Source organism: Macaca mulatta, chromosome 6, assembly GCF_049350105.2.
Source record: "Macaca mulatta isolate MMU2019108-1 chromosome 6, T2T-MMU8v2.0, whole genome shotgun sequence".
Classification (NCBI taxonomy): Eukaryota; Metazoa; Chordata; class Mammalia; order Primates; family Cercopithecidae; genus Macaca; species Macaca mulatta.
In genome coordinates, this window is record NC_133411.1 from 74,121,470 (window position 1) to 74,145,366 (window position 23,897).

At 36.4% G+C, this 23,897-nt stretch overlaps 1 protein-coding gene across 20 annotated transcripts in view; it reads left to right on the forward strand.

The window, feature by feature from the left end:
• ERBIN (erbb2 interacting protein) overlaps window positions 1-23,897 on the forward strand; it is a 151,116-nt gene that overhangs the window by 93,226 nt on the left and 33,993 nt on the right. For all 20 annotated transcript variants that reach the window (XM_078004794.1, XM_078004796.1, XM_078004783.1 and 17 more), the window contains 7 exons: window positions 1,605-1,679; window positions 2,308-2,452; window positions 3,491-3,563; window positions 3,862-3,991; window positions 4,314-4,429; window positions 6,305-6,374; window positions 22,264-22,363. In XM_078004794.1, the coding sequence (XP_077860920.1) occupies window positions 1,605-1,679; window positions 2,308-2,452; window positions 3,491-3,563; window positions 3,862-3,991; window positions 4,314-4,429; window positions 6,305-6,374; window positions 22,264-22,363 (709 nt within the window). The remainder of the gene's footprint in view (window positions 1-1,604; window positions 1,680-2,307; window positions 2,453-3,490; window positions 3,564-3,861; window positions 3,992-4,313; window positions 4,430-6,304; window positions 6,375-22,263; window positions 22,364-23,897) is intronic.

Here is a 23,897-nt window from a genome sequence, read left to right on the forward strand (position 1 = left end):
ACATCAGTCTGGAATGCAGCAGGTAAAAGTAGTTCTGAATCAGAGATAGCTCCATGGGGTATGGCTTGTGAATTTATTCAGTAATAAGATACTTCTCTATGTTACTTAATAGCTAAGGGGAAAATCATTGAGTGAAACAACTGTTATTTTTGAAGTAGTAATGAGAACCTTTTTGTTTGTACTTTGTATGCCAAGTGCACTATGATGCTGAATCCAAAAGGAAAGGAGTAGTGTTTAAGTAGCTTTTGTCTCTAGTGAGTTTTCCAAAAGAACTCAGAAAATAAGCTAGATTTTTTTTTTTTTTGAAGAGGAACATATCCAGCTGAGTATCATTATTGCTTTTAAATTAGTTTACAAGTTTGTTGTTTAAAATTGTGGTAGCTCACAAATGATGGTTTTAAGCATAGGAATTTCTTAAAACTGTTTGCTATAGTATTGCCCTGTGGCTATTGTATTAATATTATAAATTTCAGCTGAGGTTTGAGGAGGAACATGGTAGTTTGGAGTACCTCATTCTCTAAAATACATGCTGTGCTTCCCAGATTATTTATCTATTATGTCCTTTCTCAGTATTTGTTCTGTATGAATTAATCTGTTTGTATATTGACTATTTCAAAATTCTCATTTGTTCAGTTTAAGAATCCAACAGGCTTTCAAAATCATCATTAGTTTTTGTACCATTTTGGTCTTCTAACATTATACACTTTTTAAAACTTACGGTAGAGTTATTACAAGAATGCACAAAAGGAAATTTCTTTTAATCCAAGTTACATCTGGGATTCTTATCTATATTTATAGGTTAACAGTAAATCTGGTTGACATGCCTTTTATGTATGACTGTTAACTATGGTTATTAGATATGATGGTACTCTGTGCCATCACATGATCGTTGATTGCACGTGGCTTTGTGAGGTGATAGAAATAACTTTGAAGAGGGCAGCTTTGAAGGGACAATGCCTAGGAGCAAATTTTGCATGGATATGAAGGTCTGCCACAACACTTGGATTAATTTTGATGTCCTCAACACCATATTATAAAGAATTTTCCACCATGTAATTAGAAGTTTTTACTAGAGGTTTAAATTACAGTATATTTGTATCATGTGGTTATGACTTTGTCTATGTACCTTTCCCTGACTGTGGACATTTAGGATGCATGTTGTCTTTTATCTCCCTCTTAATGAATGTCACCAGGGAACATTTGTAATTTTTCTGTTTTCTAAAAGGCTGTATCTTCTTACTGATAATGAATGAGTGCATGTTGTTATTTTATACTTCTAAGCAGTGAGTCCTATTTTTTATTTCTTTACTAATTATATAAAAACTTGACCCTATTGTGTAATCCAAAGCTTAAATGCGTTTTTTGTAATCTACTTCTATGGACTGTCTCTTCGATTTCTCCATTAATAATTTTACTGTAGACAGTATAATGCAGTAGAAAGGCTCACATCCTGGCTCTTCTTTTTTTTTTTCCTTCTCCTGGCTCCTTTTATTTAATGATTTGAAACTAAAGGTTATTAGAAATTCCCAGGGCTTCTTTTGCCAGATAAAGACATTCATATAAATTAATTGAATTACTGCTATCCCCTACCCTAATCCCAACAGCCTGAAGTACTTGAGCAACTAAGTGGATTGAAAGAGTTTTGGATGGATGCTAATAGACTGACTTTTATTCCAGGGGTATGTATATGAAAATTTAAATGGCATCACTTATTTCTGGCTCTCCTTTGCAGTTTTGTGAATTATATCTTTTATAATTACTTTTAATTAATAAAAAGAAATTGGATTATTCTTTATTAAACAGAAGCAAATTACATTTTTTTCCATGAGCACGTTCTTGATTATAATCTAAGAATTCTCATAATAAACATTTGTAAGTCTCCTTTTAATACTGTTGAGTGTGTCCTTTCCAGTGGTATCACTTGAACTTATGTCCCTATTTGCTTTACCCAAGGAATTGGTAAACTCGGATATTTTCCTGAGCTTTCTGTTTTAACAACTGACAAATTGTTTACTCCCATGAAAAAACCACAAGAATCCCCATATAGGCTATCTCCTTAGGAGGTAATCGACAACTGACTTCCCAAAGAATATGTCCTTTGTCACTTCTGCTATGCTACGATTAGTAGAACGTCTTAGCTTTATTACTGAATACATTTCTAATGGCATTTTAAAAACTACCTGAGAGTCTTCTTTCTTGTATTAACATTTAATTTTGAATTAAAACTTGTTGTCAAGTTCATTGCTTAAACTTTTTACAAATTACTAATCTTAATAGAGTCATTAGATTTTCTTTTTTTACTTACAGTTTATTGGTAGTTTGAAACAGCTCACATATTTGGATGTTTCTAAAAATAATATTGAAATGGTTGAAGAAGGAATTTCAGCATGTGAAAACCTTCAAGACCTCCTATTATCAAGCAATTCACTTCAGCAGCTGCCTGAGACTATAGGTTTGTATTGCTTTCAAATTCATGCAATTTTTATCAAAATAAATTCAAGGCTTCCACATAATCTCCAGTTTCACTTGTTATGAGGTAATTATACTGCATTACCACAGGAACAGATTTTATTTGAATTTTTCCTGGTATGATCAGTCGTACAGTTTGCTCCTTTGTTGATATTACTGTTTTTTATTTACTCTAAGGAAATCTCATTTTTATTTCTAATATATTTAAATTCTTTGAAATAAGTTAATTTATCCAAATTTGGCTTAACTGTTAGCTTTTATTGTCATAGCTTTTATTTTGGTAACTTTTTTCATTCCTGTTTCATTATAGACACTCAGACAAGAAAACAGATCAGTTGAACAGATTATGAGAGATCTATAATTGAGTCTGTGTTGTTGCTTGTTCAATGATATGTCAATGGAATTGAATTATTTTGATGAAAGGACCCAAAACTTCAATCTTGACATCTTTTTTATGTTTTAATATAAAAACCAAAAATATTTTTGTATCTTTCTCAGTTAAGGTGGTTTTAGCTAAAACTACATTTTTGTAAGTTCGTTACGATTCTACTGTTATTTAGTCAACACTTCTTAAACTTAAAAAATATTTTACTGTTTTAGTATTAGGATATATGGAATAGTTTGTTATACACCTGTTATGAACTACCTTCATACTACCATTTCTTTAGTCTGTTAATTCAACAAGTTTGTATTGTCTGTTTTTTCTGTGCCATGACATTGTTTTTAGAAGCATATCTACAACAGTGAACAAGGAAGAGAAAAAGTTGCTACTATCAGTAAAGCTTATATTTTAGTGGGAGTTAATAAACAGATGTACACTGTGTTAAATAGTGATGTGGATGAAGATTGAAAGTACAGGATAAGGGAATAGAATGTTCGGATTGGGAGTGGTATCTCTTTTAGATAAGTTTATTAGGAAAGTTGTTTCTAATTCTTGTCAGATGTAATATGTCTCACAATGACTGTTGGTGGACTTGCTTCTTTTTTAAGCTGAAAAATTGTATGTTGTTTCTTCCCTCAGGTTCGTTGAAGAATATAACAACTCTTAAAATAGATGAAAACCAGTTAATATATCTGCCAGACTCTATAGGAGGGTAAGTTTTTTGTGAATGTATACACCCTCAAAGATTTTACTTTCAGTTCAGCATGCCATACATATTTTCAGATATTTGCATAAATGACCTAAAGATTTTGTAAACATTTAAGTAATTAGTATACAGGTTGAGTGTGTGTTTGATAGTCAGACCTGCTTATTATTGGTGAAGTTTAGCTTTGTGAAATGGTTTCACTAGGTTTTCAAAGTTGAGTTCAAATGTTTATATGTTCTGAAATTTTGGATTATATATAGGAAACCTTTAAAAAATAATATATATTTCCTTTTTTAAATTAAAGGTTAATATCAGTAGAAGAACTGGATTGTAGTTTCAATGAAGTTGAAGCTTTGCCTTCATCTATTGGGCAGCTTACTAACATAAGAACTTTTGCTGCTGATCATAATTACTTACAACAGTTGCCCCCAGAGGTAATGTATTTTAGATTTATCTAGATTTTTGTCTTTTCATTTTTTTCTGATTATCTTCATTATAGCTATTTAGTGTGGCTTCATTTATTTTCTTTCTAAAATAGTTTATCAAGTTATTTATTTTCTGAATAATAATTAGCTATGTTAATTTAGAAGAGGTTCCTAAATGCTTTATGTACATAAAAGTTAATAATTAGAAAGTCTAATCATTATTTTTTTATAAATATGGAGTATATTTCATAACTTTCAAAAATGATGTTTTTATGTGTTGATCAACCTGTAGGCCAAATTTTTTGATCCTCAGTTTATATTTCTCTTTCAGATTGGAAGCTGGAAAAATGTAACTGTGCTGTTTCTCCATTCCAATAAACTTGAGACACTTCCAGAGGAAATGGGTGATATGCAAAAATTAAAAGTCATTAATTTAAGTGACAATAGGTTTGTGATACTATATTCATCAGTTGGTTTATAGGAGATGTTGGTTAGATGAAATTAAGTTTCATATGATATATAATAGAATAACTAGTGCTTGTTTCTCTTTAAATATACATAGTAAGTCCTCAATGTTACTGATAGGCTCTTGGAAAGTGTGACTTTCAGTGAAACAACATATAATGAAATCACTTCTTATAATGAAATCACTTCTTTCGTTCATCAGTGTTTTAAGAAAATGACATTATTTGAGGACCTGCCATACACAGTTTTGCAAAAGCTGTGGTTTCCAGGAACTTATCAGTAACATTAAATGAGGTCTTAAGTGTGTATTTTTGTTTTTTCTTTAAATACAAGGAGTGGTCTAATTTTTCTGATGTTAATTTATCATACGGTGGTTGTTACTGTTCATTGTGGGTTGACTTAGCTATATATTCCTTATTCTCTCCTTACAGTTACCTTTTATTCCTAAAGTCACATCTTCACCTTAATATTGCTATTTAACAAAACAATTTTGGAATGTATCTAGTCTGTTGCTAATATTTTTCTGGACAGAAATCTGGTTTCAGCAAAGCCAAGATGCAGAGCAAATTGATCACTAAGGTTGTAAATTGGAACAATGTTTAAGTTAAAAACAGAATGTCCATACTTTTTCCTGAGGTAAACATACTAATGATGATTCAACTGCATTTGTAGAGTGTTTTCACTTTTTGCTTTCATAGTGTCTTGTGAAGTCTTCAAAACAGCTCTATGAAATAGTATAATAGTATTGCCATTTTATGTAGGAGGGTTTTAAGACTCAGATTTAAGGTGACTCACATAGCTTATAAGGTAGAGCTTTAATTTAAACTCAATTTTTTTACTAATTATGTTATTCTAACTTCTGTTTTATTTAAAAGAACCACTGCTTTCTTAAGTCAGTGTTTGACCCTTTAATTCCTACAACTCACAGTAGGTTGTGCAAATTACCTTGAAAGAAAGCCATGGAAGACTAGTTAGGCATAAGATAGCAAGGCTGAATTGGATAATTCCCTCTTAAATAGGGTATTTTCATTTAGTATTCTAATGAGTATTTATAGTTGACCCTCTGTATTTGTGGGTTCTGCAAGTGTGGATTCAAACAACTTCAGATCGAAAATATTTGGAAGAAAATTGTGTCAGTACTGAACGTGTACCAACATTCCCATTGTTATTCCCTAAACAGTACGGTATACCAACTGTTTACATAGCATTTGTATTCTAATAGGTATTATAAGTACTCTAGAAATGATTTAAAATATATGGGGGGGATGTACATAGGTTATATGCAAATACTATACAATTTTATATAAGGGATTGAGCATCTGCAGATTTTGGTGTCTGAGGGAGATCCTGGAACCAGTCTTCCACAGATACTGATGAATGACTGCACTTTGTTTTTACTCATTATCATCTTAGGATAGTCTTCTAGATTACATAACTGCTGGCTCACAAATAGAGAGCAGTGCAGTTTTTATATCAAACTATCACTAAGAGTGCTTCCTATAACAGTTTGTTCTGAGTACAAATAAACCAAAGCAGTTTTATGAGACATTCCTTAATGTGTTCTTTTCTCTAAGGCAGGGACAATTAACTGTTATTTTTAAAGGTTATTCTGTTGTCCATTTTCTTGCCAGGTGAATTGATTCAATTAAAGAATTAATATTTTTGAAACGAATTCTTGTAAAACTAGATATTTTGTCTTATATCCTGTACAAATAATTATATGGGACTTTTCTAGATTTTTTTCTCCTATTTTCATGTGCAACTATACAGCATTTTTCAGAAAACCTTTGAGCCCTCATTCATTTTAAATCTTCTCAAATTTTAAAGTTTAATTTTTGTTTGTATTTTTTCCTACAGATTAAAGAATTTGCCCTTTAGCTTTACAAAGCTACAGCAATTGACAGCTATGTGGCTCTCAGATAATCAGGTGGGCATTCTGATTTTATAAGTTAATGGAGTTCCTATTTGTGTTATATAATTTTGCACTGTGATTTACATAGGGTCATTTAAGAGCAGCTATACAGTGGTACACGTGTAAATGTATCTTTTATATAAGAAAAATCTCGAACTATTTAGAAGGACATAACTTTTTATAAAATAGGTATCGCTTTATAAGTAATGAATTCTGTTGGACTTGCCTGATTTCTCCTAAATCTGTGAAAATATTGAGAGATTAGGAAGTCAGACTCAAACTCTGACTTTAATAGCATTATCTCATACACTTGTCATATTTTATAGTGAGAACACTTAAAGTCTACTTGGTAATTTCAAGACTATAACAGTGTTATTAACTGTAGTCACCACGTTGTACAGTAGAGCTCTTGAACTTATTCCTCCTAACTTGACTTTTGTACCCTTTGACCAGTATATCCCAATCCATGCTCCAGCCCACCCCTGCCAGCTCCGAAACCCACCATTTTACTCTTAGTTTCTTTGAGTTTATCTTTTTTAGATTCCTCATATAAGTGAAAGTGTGTGACATTTATCTTCTTGTTCCTGCTTATTTCACTTAACATAATGTCCTCTAGGTTCATCCATGTTGTTGCAAGTGACAGGATTTCCTGAATAGTATTCCATTGTGATTGTATGTGTATTTGTGTACACACACTACATTTTGTTTATTCATTCATCCATTCGTGGGCACTTAGGCTGATTTGCTATTGTGAATTCTGCTGCAGTGAACATGGGAGTGCAGACATCTCTTCAACATACTGATTTTATTTCTTTTGAATATATATCCAGTAATGAGATTGCTGGATTGTATGATAGTTCCATTTTTAATATTTTGAGGAACCTCCATAATATATTCCCACCAACAGTGTGTAAGGATTCCTTGTAAGTTGTTATAACAAAATAGAATATACAATTTACTGATCTTCTTAATTAAAAAATTAATGCTTGTTATTTAATGTTGAGCAATACTTTATAATAATTTATTTAAAGCTCTATTTTCCCAGTGTTGGATACACTGGTCTCATATGATACTTATGAACTCTGCAGCCAAATTTTCTTGGGAAACTGTATTGTATTCTAATTCTGGATTATATTAACAGCCCTGAGGTGTTAATGCAGTAAAGAAACCCACAAGGATTCTTCATAACTTTTTAACTGGGTATCCTTCTCTGTTCTGTTCTGTCTTGTTCCATGCTGTACTTTTCTTTCTTTTTTTTTTTTTTTTTTTTTTTTGAGACAGAGTCTCTCTCTGCTGCCAGGCTGGAGTGCAGTGGCGTGATCTCAGCTCACTGCACCCTCCACCTCCCGGGTTCAAGCAATTCTCCTGCCTCGGCCTCCTGAGTAGCTGGGACTACAGGCATGTGCCACCACTCCCAGCTAATTTTTGTATTTTTAGTAGAGATGGGGTTTCACCATGTTGGCCAGGATGGTCTCAATCTCTTGACCTCATGATCCGCCCGCCTCAGCCTCCCAGAAGTGCTGGGATTACAGGCGTGAGCCACCACACCCTGCCTTGGGGCCCGTTTCTTACCTGGCCCTTACTGTTATCCCAAAAGCCTTAAATTTATGTTAATCTATGGTTATGAATAAGACTGTATTATTTACCTGCTTTGCAAATTTAGAGAGAATATTAAAATGATGATACATTGCCGTTATTAGAGTTTTTTGTTTGTTTTTGTTTTTTTGACAGAGTCTTGCTCTGTCACCCAGGCTGGAGTGCAGTGGCATGATGTTGGCTCACTGCAACCTCTGTCCCCCGGGCTCAAGCAATTCTCCTGCCTCAGCCTCCAGAGTAGCAGGGATTACAGGCGTGTGCCACCATGCCTGGCTAATTTTTGTATTTTTTTAGTAGAGACGGGGTTTCACCATGTTGGCCAGGCTGGTCTCAAACTCCTGACCTCAGGTAATCCGCCCACCTCAGCCTCCCAAAGTGCTGGGATTACAGGTATGAGCCACCATGCCCGGCCTTATTGGAGCTTTTTAACACAGGCAATTACTGTGTCTGTTATATGTGGAACTGATTTCTCTTAATTGAATAGTATATGTTTAAACTTGATTTGAAATTTTGCGACTAGATTCAGAAAACATTTGCTGGACCCCATCTTATGCCATTTACTAACTTCACAATGAATGAGATGTACCTCCTGATCTTGAGGAACTCTTAGACTAATTCTATTAGTAGAGTAGCACTTTTTTTTTTTTTTTTTTGAGGCGGGGTCTTGCTCTGCCATCTAGGCTGGAGTACACTGGTATAATTAAGATTCAGTGGAATCTTCAACTCCTGGGGTCAAGCAGTCCTCCCGCCTCAGCATCCCAAGTAGCTGGGGGACCACAAATGCGTATCACCACGCCCAGCTAAATTTTTTTTTTAAACGTTTTTAGTAGTGATAAGATCTCATGATATTGCCCAGACTAGTCTCGAACTCCTGGACTCAAGCCATCCCCCTGCCTCAGCCTCCCACAGTGCTGGGACTACAGGTGTTAACCACCGTGCCTGGCCTGCAGTAGCACTTTTGTGGACAAATTAATGCCAGCAAATTATACCAGATGATTCATTTTAATGAAATTAACCAAGTATCTGCTACAGTTTCTTCATATTTACAGTGTTCTTTCATTCTATTTACACTTCTCCAATTGATTTAAAACAAAAATTATATGTAGGAGTCTTTGTTCTTCAAAGTTTGACAGAATATTGAGTAAAACAAATCAGGTATGGCTAGAAAATTTCCCTTACCCTTACCATATGAAGCAATAATTTTGCTGTGAAAGAATGACATGTAGAGGAGAAGGTATACAGAGGTTTGATTGTGAATTATAAAAATAAACTGTTCTACTATTTAATGTTTATGAAAATAAATTGCTCTGGTATGTAGAACAGTACATGCAGTAATATAATTTTCATGAGTTGCTGAAGGCGTGAGCAGAACAATTATTTATTAATTCCCTCATCCATTTTGTGATTCTCAAGAACCATTTATTGAACAACTGCTTTGTGCCAGGCAGTTTAAGGTGGGAAGAGCAATATTTAGAAAGTTACTTTAATACAATGTGGTTAAGAGACTTAATAGGACTAAGCTTTAGGATCAAAGATGGGGAAGATAACCGAGGGATGTAAAGGCGAATTTCTGAAGAGGAGGAAATGCCTGCAATGCCTGAATTATCTCTCAAAAGAGGAATGGGGCTGGGTATGGTGATTCACACCTCTAATCCCAGAGCTTTGGGAGGCTGAGGTGGGAGAATCTTTTGAAGCCAGGAGTTTGAGACCAACCTGGGCAACATAGCAACATCCCATCTCTGCAAAAAAATTAAAACATTAGCCAGGTGGGGTAGCACATGCCTGTACAAGTCCAAGCTACTCAGGAGGCTGAGGCTGGAGGATCCTTTGAGCCCAGGAGTTCAAGGTTACAGTGAGCTGTGAGCCTGCCACTGTACTCCAGCATGGGCAACAGAGCAAGATTCTATCTGTAAGATAAAGTTTTTTCAAATAAAAAAGAGGAATAGGATTTTTTGTCTATTTTTTCCCCCTTAAGATTGGGTTTTCATGTGTTGCCGAGTCTGATCTCAAACTTCCAGGCTCAAGTGATCTTCCCACCCCAGCCTTCTGAGTATCTGGGATTATAGACCTGCACCACCATGACCAACTAGGTGTAGGATTTAAAGAAAAAAAAGAGAACAGTGTTCTGGTTTGGAAGAATATCATGAGCATAAGCATTTAGGTGCAAAGCAGCGTAGTATATTCCATAACTCTACAAGCAGGTCATTGTGACAAGAGTATAACAGTGAGAAGGAAAAGGTAGAAAACGAGGCTACAAAGGCAGATAGAGATCAGTTGGTGGAGGATCTTAGAGAAACTTGTATTATATCTCAAGGATGGCAAATAAGATTTTTAAAAATCTTGTTCTCTTATCAATTATGAGTGGCTTCCTGAAAAATTGTGTTGCAGATTCTGACTTAAATTCAAGCTAGTGGAAAATTGCTGTGATTTGGGTGGCTGTGTAATTTATTGTCCCTAATAGGACACTTTTGGGGGAGTGAAAGGGGCTCCATTGATAAATACATGAGAACAACGTGTAAATTGTGTCTGTCTCAGGCAAAATGGACATTCGATCGTTCTAGTCATGATCAATTATTCATATCTGCCATCGGTATAAAAGAAGTGATTTTTATGACACATATAGGATAATATGGGAACCAGTGTAATGTTGAACAGGCAAATAGTCTGATCTCATTGATATTTTAGAAAGGCCTTTTTGGCTGCATGGTGGAAGATGGATTCATCAGGGGTTAGTGCCAAGCATGAAGGCAGGGGAGACTGAGTTGGAGGACATTGTCATACTCTGGGCAACAGAATATGTTGCCTTGAACTAAAGTAATGAAACAGAGCTGAGGGAAGAGCAGGTATTTTTGAGGAATAATTTAAAAGATTGCATCAATAGAGCATGAAGAATGCATGTATGTGAAAAGAGAGTAAAAGCAAAGATGAGGGTCAGAGATTTGGCTTCAGTGACTAGGTGGATAATGTTGCCACACCCAGGAAAACTAACCACAAATGAAGAAATACGTTTATGGGACGATGTTAAGTTCTAGTTAAACATGTTGATTTAGAAGTACCTTTTGTGTATCCAAGTAGCTATGTATAGAACACGCTGGTGACCATGAACCTAACTTCATTTTCTTCTGTATGCTTTCTGTGCTCTTGGTTTCTCTATTTAAAAATTTCTAACCTTCAGAAATTTCTCAAAATTGCTCCTGAAGTCCTCATTTTCTTTTTTCAGTACTATTATAGGTTTATTCTTTGTGCTTATTTGTAAAAATGTATTCACTTTATTTAAAAAGATTTGTGGCACAAGAAGAAATACACATTGGTGTTCAGCCTATGATCTTAATTAACTTTTTCTAGGGAATGGTTTCATAGCTTTTGTTGTTTCTCAAAAGGAATTATATAAAATTATATTAAAAAAACTTTTAAAATGTAAGTGATGGATGAATCCTGAGGAACACCAACATTTGAATGGCAGTAGACTAAGAGGCTTAAAGAGAGTAGCCATAGAAGTAGAAGGAGAACTGAATGATGATGGTCTCAATTAAGAGTGAAGAAACTGGCCTGAAGAAAGAAGTTAATAAGTTATTGTTAATAAGATAAATGCTGTTGAGAAGTCAGTTCAAATTAAATCTGAAAAATATCCATTATATGTGGCAGTTAGCTAAAGTAATTATAGAGGTATATGTCAAAACCCAGATTGAAGAAGTTTAAGGAATATATAGATGATGAAATGGAATCACATAATGTTGATTACTCTTTTTTTTTTTAGATTTTTTATTATTATTATTATTATACTTTCAGTTCTAGGGTACATGTGCATAACGAGCAGGTTTGTTACATATGTATACTTGTGCCATGTTGGTGTGCTGCACCCATCAACTCATCAGCACCCATCAACTCGTCATTTACATCAGGTATCCAATGCAGTCTCTCACCCCTCCCTCCTCCCCATGATAGGCCCCAGTGTGTGATGTTCCGCTTCCCGAGTCCAAGTGATCTCATTGCTCAGTTCCCACCTATGAGTGAGAACATGCGGTGTTTGGTTTTCTGTTCTTGTGATAGTTTGCTGAGAATGATGGTTTCCAGCTGCATCCATGTCCCTACAAAGGACACAAACTCATCCTTTTTGATGGCTGCATAGTATTCCATGGTGTATATGTGCCACATTTTCTTAATCCAGTCTGTCACTGATGGACATTTGGGTTGATTCCAAGTCTTTGCTATTGTGAATAGTGCCGCAATAAACATACGTGTGCATGTGTCTTTATAGCAGCATGATTTATAATCCTTTGGGTATATACCCAGTAATGGGATGGCTGGGTCATATGGTACATCTAGTTCTAGATCCTTGAGGAATCGCCATACTGTTTTCCATAATGGTTGAACTAGTTTACAGTCCCACCAACAGTGTAAAAGTGTTCCTATTTCTCCACATCCTCTCCAGCACCTGTTGTTTCCTGACTTTTTAATGATTGCCATTCTAACTGGTGTGAGATGCTATCTCATTGTGGTTTTAATTTGCATTTCTCTGATGGCCAGTAATGACGAGCATTTTTTCATGTGTCTGTTGGCTGTATGAATGTCTTCTTTTGAGAAATGTCTGTTTATATCCTTTGCCCACTTTTTGATGGGGTTGTTTGTTTTTTTCTTTTAAATGTTTGAGTTCTTTGTAGGTTCTGGATATTAGCCCTTTGTCAGATGAGTAGATTGCAAAAATTTTCTCCCATTCTGTAGGTGGCCTGTTCACTCTGATGGTAGTTTCTTTTGCTGTGCAGAAGCTCTTTAGTTTAATGAGATCCCATTTGTCAATTTTGGCTTTTGCTGCCGTTGCTTTTGGTGTTTTAGACATGAAGTCCTTGCCCATGCTTATGTCCTGAATGGTATTACCTAGGTTTTCTTCTAGGGTTTTTATGGTATTAGGTCTAACATTTAAGTCTCTAATCCATCTTGAATTAATTTTCGTATAAGGAGTAAGGAAAGGATCCAGTTTCAGCTTTCTACTTATGGCTAGTCAATTTTACCAGCACCATTTATTAAATAGGGAATCCTTTCCCCATTTCTTATTTTTGTCAGGTTTGTCAAAGATCAGATGGCTGTAGATGTGTGGTATTATTTCTGAGAACTCTGTTCTGTTCCGTTGGTCTATATCTCTGTTTTGGTACCAGTACCATGGTGTTTTGGTTACTGTAGCCTTGTAGTATAGTTTGAAGTCAGGTAGCGTGATGCCTCCAGCTGTGTTCTTTTGACTTAGGATTGTCTTGGCAATGTGGGCTCTTTTTTGGTTCCATATGAACTTTAAAGCAGTTTTTTCCAATTCTGTGAAGAAACTCATTGGTAGCTTGATGGGGATGGCATTGAATCTATAAATTACCTTGGGCAGTATGGCCATTTTCACGATATTGATTCTTCCTATCCATGAGCATGGTATGTTCTTCCATTTGTTTGTGTCTTCTTTTATTTCACTGAGCAGTGGTTTGTAGTTCTCCTTGAAGAGGTCCTTTACATCCCTTGTAAGTTGGATTCCTAGGTATGTTATTCTCCTTGAAGCAATTGTGAATGGAAGTATATTCATGATTTGGCTCTCTGTTTGTCTGTTACTGGTGTATAAGAATGCTTGTGATTTTTGCACATTGATTTTGTATCCTGAGACTTTGCTGAAGTTGATTATCAGCTTAAGGAGATTTTGGGCTGAGACAGTGGGGTTTTCTAAATATACAATCATGTCATCTGCAAACAGGGACAATTTGACTTCTTCTTTTCCTAACTGAATACCCTTGATTTCTTTCTCTTGCCTGATTGCCCTAGCCAGAACTTCCAACACTATGTTGAATAGGAGTGGTGAGAGAGGGCATCCCTGTCTTGTGCCAGTTTTCAAAGGGAATTTTTCCAGTTTTTGCCCATTCAGTATGATATTGGCTGTGGGTTTGTCATAAATAGCTCTTATTATTTTGAGTTACATTCCATCAATACCGAATTTATTGAGCATTTTTAGCATGAAGGGCTGTTGAATTTTGTCAAAGGCCTTTTCTGCATCTATTGAGATAATCATTTGGTTTTTGTCTTTGGTTCTGTTTATATGCTGGATTATGTTTATTGATTTGCGTATGTTGAGCCAGCCTTGCATCCCAGGGATGAAGCCCACTTGATCATGGTGGATAAGCTTTTTGATGTGCTGTTGAATCCGGTTTGCCAGTATTTTATTGAGGATTTTTGCATCAATGTTCATCAGGGATATTGATCTAATATTCTCTTTTTTTGTTGTGTCTCCACCAGGCTTTGGTATCAGGATGATGTTGGCCTCATAAAATGAGTTAGGGAGGATTCCCTCTTTTTCTATTGATTGGAATAGTTTCAGAAGGAATGGTACCAGCTCCTCCTTGTACCTCTGGTAGAATTCAGCTGTGAATCCATCTGGTCCTGGACTTTTTTTGGGTAGTAGGCTATTTATTATTGCCTCAATTTCAGAGCCTGTTATTGGTCTATTCAGGAATTCAGCTTCTTCCTAGTTTAGTGTTGGGAGAGTGTAAGTGTCCAGGAAATTATCCATTTCTTCTAGATTTTCTAATTTATTTGCGTAGAGGTGTTTATAGTATTCTCTGATGGTAGTTTGTATTTCTGTGGGGTCGGTGGTGATATCCCCTTTATCATTTTTTATTGCGTCTATTTGATTCTTCTCTCTTTTCTTCTTTATTAGTCTTGCTAGCGGTCTATCAATTTTGTTGATCTTTTCAAAAAACCAACTCCTGGATTCATTGATTTTTTTGGAGGGTTTTTTTGTGTCTCTATCTCCTTCAGTTCTGCTCTGATCTTAGTTATTTCTTGCCTTCTGCTAGCTTTTGAATGTGTTGTTCTTGCTTCTCTAGTTCTTTTAATTGTGATGTTAGAGTGTCAATTTTAGATCTTTCCAGCTTTCTCTTGTGTGCATTTAGTGCTATAAATTTCCCGCTACACACTGCTTTAAATGTGTCCCAGAGATTTTGATATGTTGTATCTCTGTTCTCATTGGTTTCAAAGAACATCTTTATTTCTGCCTTCATTTCATTATGTACCCAGTAGTCATTCAGGAGCAGGTTATTCAGTTTCCATGTAGTTGAGCGGTTTTGATTGAGTTTCTTAGTCCTGAGTTCTAGTTTGATTGCACTGTGGTCTGAGAGATAGTTTGTTATAATTTCTGTTCTTGTACATTTGCTGAGGAGTGCTTTACTTCCAATTATGGTCAATTTTGGAGTAAGTGTGATGTGGTGCTGAGAAGAATGTATATTCTGTTGATTTGGGGTGGAGAGTTCTATAGCTGTCTATTAGGTCTGCTTGCTGCAGAGATGAGTTCAATTCCTGGATATCCTTGTTAACTTTCTGTCTCGTTGATCTGTCTAATGTTGACAGTGGGGTGTTGAAGTCTCCCATTATTATTGTATGGGAGTCTAAGTCTCTTTGTAAGTCTCTAAAGACTTGCTTTATGAATCTGGGTGCTCCTGTATTGGGTGCATATATATTTAGGATAGTTAGCTCTTCCTGTTGAATTGATCCCTTTACCATTATGTAATGGCCTTCTTTGTCTCTTTTGATCTTTGCTGGTTTAAAGTCTGTTTTATCAGAGACTAGTAGTGCAACCCCTGCTTTTTTTTGTTCTCCATTTTAATTGGTAGATCTTCCTCCATTCCTTTATTTTGAGCCTATGTATGTCTCTGCATGTGAGTTGGGTCTCCTGAATACAGGAAACTGATGGGTCTTGACTCTTTATCCATTTTGCCAGTCTGTGTCTTTTAATTGGAGCATTTAGTCCATTTACATTTAAAGTTAATATTGTTATGTGTGAACTTGATCCTGCCATTATGATATTAACTGGTTATTTTGCTCGTTAGTTGATGCAGTTTCTTCCTAGCCTCGATGGTCTTTACATTTCGGCATGTTTTTGCAATGGCTGGTACCGGTTGTTCCTTTCCATGTTTAGTGCTTCCTTTAGGGTCTCTTGTAAGTCAGGCCTGGTGGTGACAAAATCTCTAAGCATTTACTTATCTGTAAAGGATTTTATTTCTCCTTCACTTACGAAACTTAGTTTGGCTGGATATGAAATTCTCGGTTTAAAATTCTTTTCTTTAAGAATGTTGAATATTGGCCCCCACTCTCTTCTGGCTTGTAGAGTTTCTTCCGAGAGATCTGCTATTAGTCTGATGGGCTTCCCTTTGTGGGTAACCCGACCTTTCTCTCTGGCTGCCCTTAAGATTTTTTCCTTCATTTCAACTTTGGTGAATCTGGCAATTATGTGTCTTGGAGTTGCTCTTCTAGAGGAGTATCTTTGTGGTGTTCTCTGTATTTCCTGAATTTGAATGTTGGCCTGCCCTACTAGGTTGGGGAAGTTCTGGATGATATCCTGAAGAGTGTTTTCCAACTTGGTTCCATTTTCTTCCTCACTTTCAGGCACCCCAATCAGACGTAGATTTGGTCTTTTTACATAATCCCATACTTCTTGCAGGCTGTGTTAATTTCTTTTTCTTCTTTTTTCTTTAGATTTCTCTTCTCGCTTCTTTTCATTCATTTGATCCTCAATCGCTGATACTCTTTCTTCCAGTTGATCGAGTCGGTTACTGAAGCTTGTGCATTTGTCACGTATTTCTCGTGTCATGGTTTTCATCTCTGTCAGTTCGTTTATGGCCTTCTCTGCATTAATTATTCTAGTTATCAATTCTTCCACTCTTTTTTCAAGATTTTTAGTTTCTTTGCACTGGGTACGTAATTTCTCCTTTAGCTCTTGAGAAGTTTGATGGATTGGAGCCGCCTTCTCTCATCTGGTCAAAGTCATTCTCCGTCCAGCTTTGATCCATTGCTGGCGATGAGCTGCGTTCCTTTGCAGGGGGCGATGTGCTCTTATTTTTTGAATTTCCAGCCTTTCTGCCCTGCTTTTTCCCCATCTTTGTGGTTTTATCTGCCTCTGGTCTTTGATGATGATGACGTACTTATGGGGTTTTGGTGTGGGTGTCCTTCCTGTTTGTTAGTTTTCCTTCTAACAGTCAGGACCCTCAGCTATAGGTCTGTTGGAGATTGCTTGAGGTCCACTCCAGACCCTGTCTGCCTGGGTATCAGCAGCAGAGGCTGCAGAAGATAGAATATTGCTGAACAGCGAGTGTACCTGTCTGATTCTTGCTTTGGAAGCTTCCTCTCAGGGGTGTACTCCACCGTGTGAGGTGTGGGGTGTCGGTCTGCCCCTAGTGGGGGATGTCTCCCAGTTAGGCTACTCAGGGGTCAGGGACCCACTTGAGCAGGCAGTCTGTTCGTTCTCAGATCTCAGCCTCCGTGTTGGGAGATCCACTGCTCTCTTCAAAGCTGTCAGACAGAGTCGTTTGCGTCTGCAGAGGTTTCAGCTGCTTTGTTGTTGTTGTTGTTGTTGTTGTTGTTTAGCTGTGCCCTGTCCCCAGAGGTGGAGTCTACAGAGACAGGCAGGACTCCTTGAGCTGCTGTGAGCTCCACCCAGTTCCGATTACTCTTTAAGAAGGTTGGATGAGAAGAAAATGGAATGGAACGTAAAGAAATTGATAGCTAGCAGCAGGAAAAGTGCAGGGATCCTTTAATATTGGAGAGCATGTTTACAGGTTGTTGGAAAGAAGCTGTGTGACCAGTAAGATTAAGAATATGAGGGCCAAGTGCGGTGGCTCATGCCTGTAATCCCAATACTTTGGGAGGCCTAGGCGGTTGGATCACCTGAGATCAGGAGTTCAAGACCAGCCTGACCCATATGGTGAAACCCCGTCTCTACTAAAAATACAAAAATTAGCTGGGCATGGTGGCATGTGCCTGTAGTCTCAACTACTCAGGAGGCTGAGACAAGAGAATTGATTGAACCCGGGAGGTGGACGTTGCAGTGAGCCGAGATCACTCCACTGCACTCCACAGCACTCCACACTCCAGCCTGGGTGACAGAGCAAGACTCTGTCTCAAAAAAAAAAAAAAAAAAAAAAGAGAAGCAGTTGGATAATGGGTAGAAAATGATAGAAAAGCTATGACAGGAATTCTCAGCCTGTTGGAGGGAGTTGGGTATGACGTTTGTGAAAGGGAGGAGAGGAAATAGTGTACGTTATAATACTCTTAGAATATAGAATTTTCCATACTCAGAGCTGTCCTTTTTTTTTTTTCTTTTTGAGACAGTATCTCACTCTGTCTCCCAGGCTGGGGTGCAGTGGCTCCATCTTGGCTCACTGCAACCTCCTCCTCCTGGGTCCAGGCAATTCTCCTGCCCCAGCCTCTTGAGTAGTTGGGACTACAGGCCTGCCACCACACCTAGCTTTTTGTATTTTTAGTAGAGACGGGGTTTCACCATGTTGGCCAGGCTGTTCTCAAACTCCTGATTTCACGTGATCCACCCACCTCGGCCTCCCAAAGTGTTGAGATTACAGGCGTTAGCCACCCCGCACAACCTCGTAGCTGTTCTTGAATCCTTGTTTTTTGTTTGTTTGTTTGTTTTTTAGGGAAGATATTTTCAGAGTACAATTTAGGAAACATAGAAGGATTTTCAGGTAGCATGTAGAGCCTGGTTGAAGTATTATTAGTATCAGTACACTAATATGAGTACAAATTAATAATCACTCCACAAGTTTGTGGTGATACTAATTTGCTCAGCAATGTAATATAGAGAAAGCACACAACTGGAAGGATTTTGGGCTGTAGTTTTGCCAAGACAGGTGCAAGAAAAGAATAATGCAGTGAGGAGGTCTTGGTTTGTGGCAAGAAAGTGGTTTAAGATACAGTGTGGTACAAAAGGGTAGTCAAAGACGGAGTAAAGGGTGGGAAGAATGTTAAAAGGTCAGGGTATTAGTAGTCTTGCTGAGGGTGATCAGCAAGTACTGTGAGAGCAGTGGAGTGGGAGGGCTGCATGATGTCTGTGTTACCATACTCTGCTGGTTGTCCTTTTGCCTGACTGCTCCTCAGTCTCCTTTTCAGACATATTTGTTCTGCCTGTGCCTTACATGTTTGTGCTCCTCATGGTTACCCTAGGCTCTGCTTTAATTTCTCCATACTTTGTCTTGAAATTGCTATCTGTATCCTCATTATTCCTAACAATATCTGCAGCCCAGTTCTTGTGCCAGAGCTTCACATTCATATAGCTCAATTCCTGCTTAACATTGCCACCTAAATGTCTCAAATTCAATAAGCCCAAAATTGAGTATACCATCTTCTGCCCCATCTTCTGCCCCAAATATATTTCTCCCACACCCCCCAGTTTCTTTAGCTTGGTAAATAATACTTGATGGAGGCAGAGGCCTAGAAATACAACCCTTAACTACTGTTTTTCCCTGTACTTCAGTCCAGTTCATAGACAAGCCCTATTGAATCTTAAACATCTTCAAGTGTTTGTGTATTTTGCTTTATCCCTACTGCCACTCCCTTAAATACTGTTCACCATCATCTTTCACTTAAGACTTGCACTGTCCAGTACCATAGCCACTAGTGTCAAGGGACTGGTCCAAATTGAGATTTGGTGTGAGTGTAAGATACACACTGGTGTCTGTAGCCTTAGTATTAACAGAGAATATATATGGTCATGTTCATAATTTTTTTGATTATATGTTAAAATGATATTTTGAATATGTAAAGTTAAATGCATTATCAAAATTTCATCTTTTTTTGCCATTTTAAAATGTGTGGCTACTAAAGGATTCTAAAGTGATCAGACTGGGTGTGGTGGCTCACACCTGTAATCCTAGCACTTTGAGAAGTCAAGGCAGGAGGCTTACTTGAGGCCAGGAGTTTGAGACCTGCCTGGGTGACGTAACAAGACCCCATCTCTTAAAAGATATATATATATAGCCAGTCATGGTGGCACATACCTGTAGTACCAGCTGCTTGGGAGGCTGAGGCAGGAAGATTGCTTCAGCCCAGAAGTTCTAGGTTACAATGAGCTATGATCATGCCACTGCACTCCAGCCTGGGTGACAGAGCAAGATTCTCTTTAAAAAAAAAAAAAGGAAAAGAAAAAGAAAATTATAAATAATCTGTGGTTCTCATTTTTGTCTTATCTTACAGTTCTTTCGAACAGTGCTGACAGTGTTGAGCTAACTTCCTAATAGGTCTCTGCCTCCAGTGTTGCTCCCAGTTCCAATCCCTTATTACCCATTCTGAACCACATTGTAATTTGAGTGATTCTTTAATCTGATCCCAGCACTAACCTACTTAAAAACCTTTTCATTGTTTCTTTTTTCTTTATATTATATGCTTCAAGAGCCTGCTCGCCTTGTGGCTTTGTCTCTGTCCCATACACATTCATTCTCATTTCTCCAAATCAGTCCGGCTTTCTTGGAACATTCTTCCTTCTCTTTCTTACCTGGCTTCTTACCGTCTTATCCTCACCTTAGACTTTCTTTCAGGAATGCTTTGCTAATCATTCAAGATAATGGGAAGTGAATTTCTCCTCCTATATGTTCTCCCTGCATACTGTACCTCTGTCTACTCTGTAATTACACTTGAAATTACAATTGCAGTTGCCTATTTTGTTACCTGTATTCTTCCTCTCATAAACTCTACAAAGTCAGTAAAGATAACATGCTTTGCTCACCACTCTGTACACAGAGCCTGTCATAGTGCTTTGCAATATAAAAGGCTCTTAGTAAATATTCATTGAATGAGTCATTTTTATATTTCAGAGAAGAATATTTACAGGTGATATTTTAGGAATTGTGGCATAGGAATAGAATATCTGAAATGAAATCGGATTAAAGATCTCTGAAGTTGGGTGTTCAGGGAACTGAGAGGCCAGATACACTGTTCTCAATTCCTTTTTCTGTCTCTGTGCCTCATAAATAACAGGTGACTAGGTTTCTTATTACATCTTTGTTGACATGTAATTCATGTACCATACAATGAACCCCTTTTAAAGGATACAATTCAGTGATTTTTAGTATAGTCACAGAGTTATGCAACAATTATAACAGTTTTAGAAGATTTTCAGGGCGATAAGTTTTTAAAAGCCTTCCAGATAATTTTTAAATGCTCATCTAAGGGCACTTATTTTTTCTTCTCACACATTGTTCATCTGCTGAGAAGCCAAAAGTATGGAAATGTCATCTGTGTTTTGTATATGTTGAATTACCCATGACTTTGGAAAAATTTGGTGTAAAAGAGCCAAGAATAGATGAGTACCACCAAGAGGCCAGTAGATAATAGGACAGGAGATTGACTATGGAAGGTACGGGTTATAAATGCCTCAAAGGAACAGGAATTTAAATCTGAGGATAGGGGAGGAATGATGTCACAGCATTGTAAGTGCTACCCTCACCTCCTGACTTGGGGCGGATGAGGTAGGAGAGAATAAATTAACCCCTATATTTGAGGCCTGAGGGAAGCACTGTCTTTGAGAAGGGAGTAGAGCTACCATTTCCATTATCTGAGGGTCAAGGAAATTTTTCAGGAATTTGAAATGTAGGGCAGTTTTTGTTTGCTGAAGAACAGAGGGGAATGTTTGAATGGGAGTAAGATTACAGGATGGAATTAACTAGCTGGAAGGTTTTCACAGGAGTAGGTGCAAAGAATTAAGTAATAGGGTCGCATGTGAGGGGAGAATTGCGTAGTTCTCTGTCCGTCTGGAGTCAGCCAAGGCTTTTATTGGTAGGATTTTAGGTGAATAGCAAAAAGAATTAATTATATTAAAAAATAGATGGATAACATTTGTTAACTAGTTAAGGAAAAAATCATAAGAAAAAAGAAGGTCCAAATTTCCTGGGGGGCTCCACCACTGAGTGACTTACTGGTGTCATTACTGTAGATGGGATACACGAGTGCACAAGAGGAAGAAAGAGCAGCTTTTTTTCATCATTCTCTTTTCATCATTGTTTTCATGAAGAGAATCATCATTCTCTTTTCCTCAGTGATGAATTGTTTTCATCTTTCTCTTTTCAGCTGCTAACTAGAATAAACATTTAGATAACCAGACTAACCCTTCCAAGTAATTTTTTCCAAAAGCATTTTAGTGAAGGGGAATACTAGAGAGGGCAAAATAATATACAATGGAAAGGCTTATTTTATAACTTTATTAAATATATCACTGTGTTAATAAGTAATGGACTGTGGGTAAACTTAATATATGAAATCTTTTAAAACTTGATATTTCATTAACTTGATTTACTTACTTTATACTAAAAACTAAATTTTATTTGTTGGATTTTAATATGGTTTCAAATCAATGCCTAAAGTATTATTGTATATAGTTAGATTTGTTTGTAACCTACACATTGATATTTTAGAGAAAAAGTGGTATGTACTTATGCAGAGGAATTGCTGAATATGTATTTGCTTTAGGGTTATTGAAAATTAAGCATTTATTTTCCTTCTCTAGTCCAAACCCCTGATACCTCTTCAAAAAGAAACTGATTCAGAGACCCAGAAAATGGTGCTTACCAACTACATGTTCCCTCAACAGCCAAGGACTGAGGATGGTAGGAATTTCATAATCTATTTTCTTGTTAAAAACACATACTAATTTAAAAGGTGTGAAGTGAACTTTAAGTCCCGAAGACTTTTACTAGTTTGATGGGACTTTAGAGAATTGACCAAAAAAGTTCATTTCAAAATAATGGAAAAATAGGGCACGATTTCAGGGGTTGAATTTAGAGGTATAATTGTAGCATATGCTTCCTTAAATGATTCCTTTAAATTAAACCACAGTGTTAAAATTGGTAACTTAAAAACATTTAGCTGTATGCTAGGAATAAATGTTAAGTGTTATGTGATAAGAATTATTAAACCAGGAAATATTTTCTTCACTCGTGAACTTAATATTACACTTGGATCTACACTGGATCAGCATAATCTGTTGAACTCTGACTATAAATGCTACTCTTAAATTCTTTTATTTTGCCTGACAAGGGGGAATATACCTTTTACTACTGGGCACAGATGTTTTTTATAGATTATGGTGCGACAACCTTTTAGACTAACGAGCAAATTGTTTCTAGTATATGTTTTACTCTCTGCGTGTGTGTGTGTTTATTATATTACACTTAAAGTAACTGTAATTTTTATGTATCTTCTTTCTGACACCAGTGAAAATACCTGTCGTTTGAAATTATTTATAAATTAATTCTTAATACATAGAAACACTGAAGAAAAAATGTAAATCAGTCATTTCAATCATCAGTCTTAATTTATAAACTATACCACAGGCAAGTTAAATAGATTATTGAACTTCAGTTTCCTTATCTTGAAATGATGATAATAGTTCTTTTGGAGCACATCCACATTCGTTCACTACAAAACACTCTGGAACCAAGCATTTCAGATAAGGGATACTTATGCTAGTATTCTGTCCTCTCATGTAAAAGAACAATTATCTAGTATATTGCATAGCTGATTATAACATTATTTAGAGGATGCTTACCCTTACTTCCTATTTTCCAGAAATCATCTTCAGAGACAAAGAAAAGTAGGAAATTGAGACATAAGTTTTAGTGAATAAAACAAAAAAACTTAGCTACTGATGCATTCGAGTATTTATTGTAATTCCCCACATGGCACTGCTTACAGCATAAGCAGAGTTTGCATTTCTATTTTTAACTTAATTTCTAATTCATGAAATTATTGTTCACATAAAACAGTGATCACTATTGACAGCTTAATATTAAGTATACTATATTTTGTTATGGAAACATACTTCCATATTTTATTGTATTGCTAAATTTGGAGATTATGGGTGAATTTAAATACATGGAAGAGAGATTCTTTGTAAACCTATTCTCAAAGCTTTAACTGTAGAACCTCCAGTGAATGAAGCTCTTTACGTTAGTTATCTCACAAATCTTCTAATTGGATTAGAAAGCTGAACAGGTTTTGCTACATATAAATACAAGTCATCAGATTATACCCATGAAATAATAACTTATCAAAGCAAGTCTTTTATTGCTTCTGGCAGAGAGCAAGAAATAATTATCCTATAGAAAGTAAAGAGTTTTCTAATAGTTTAGCACTAGTTCT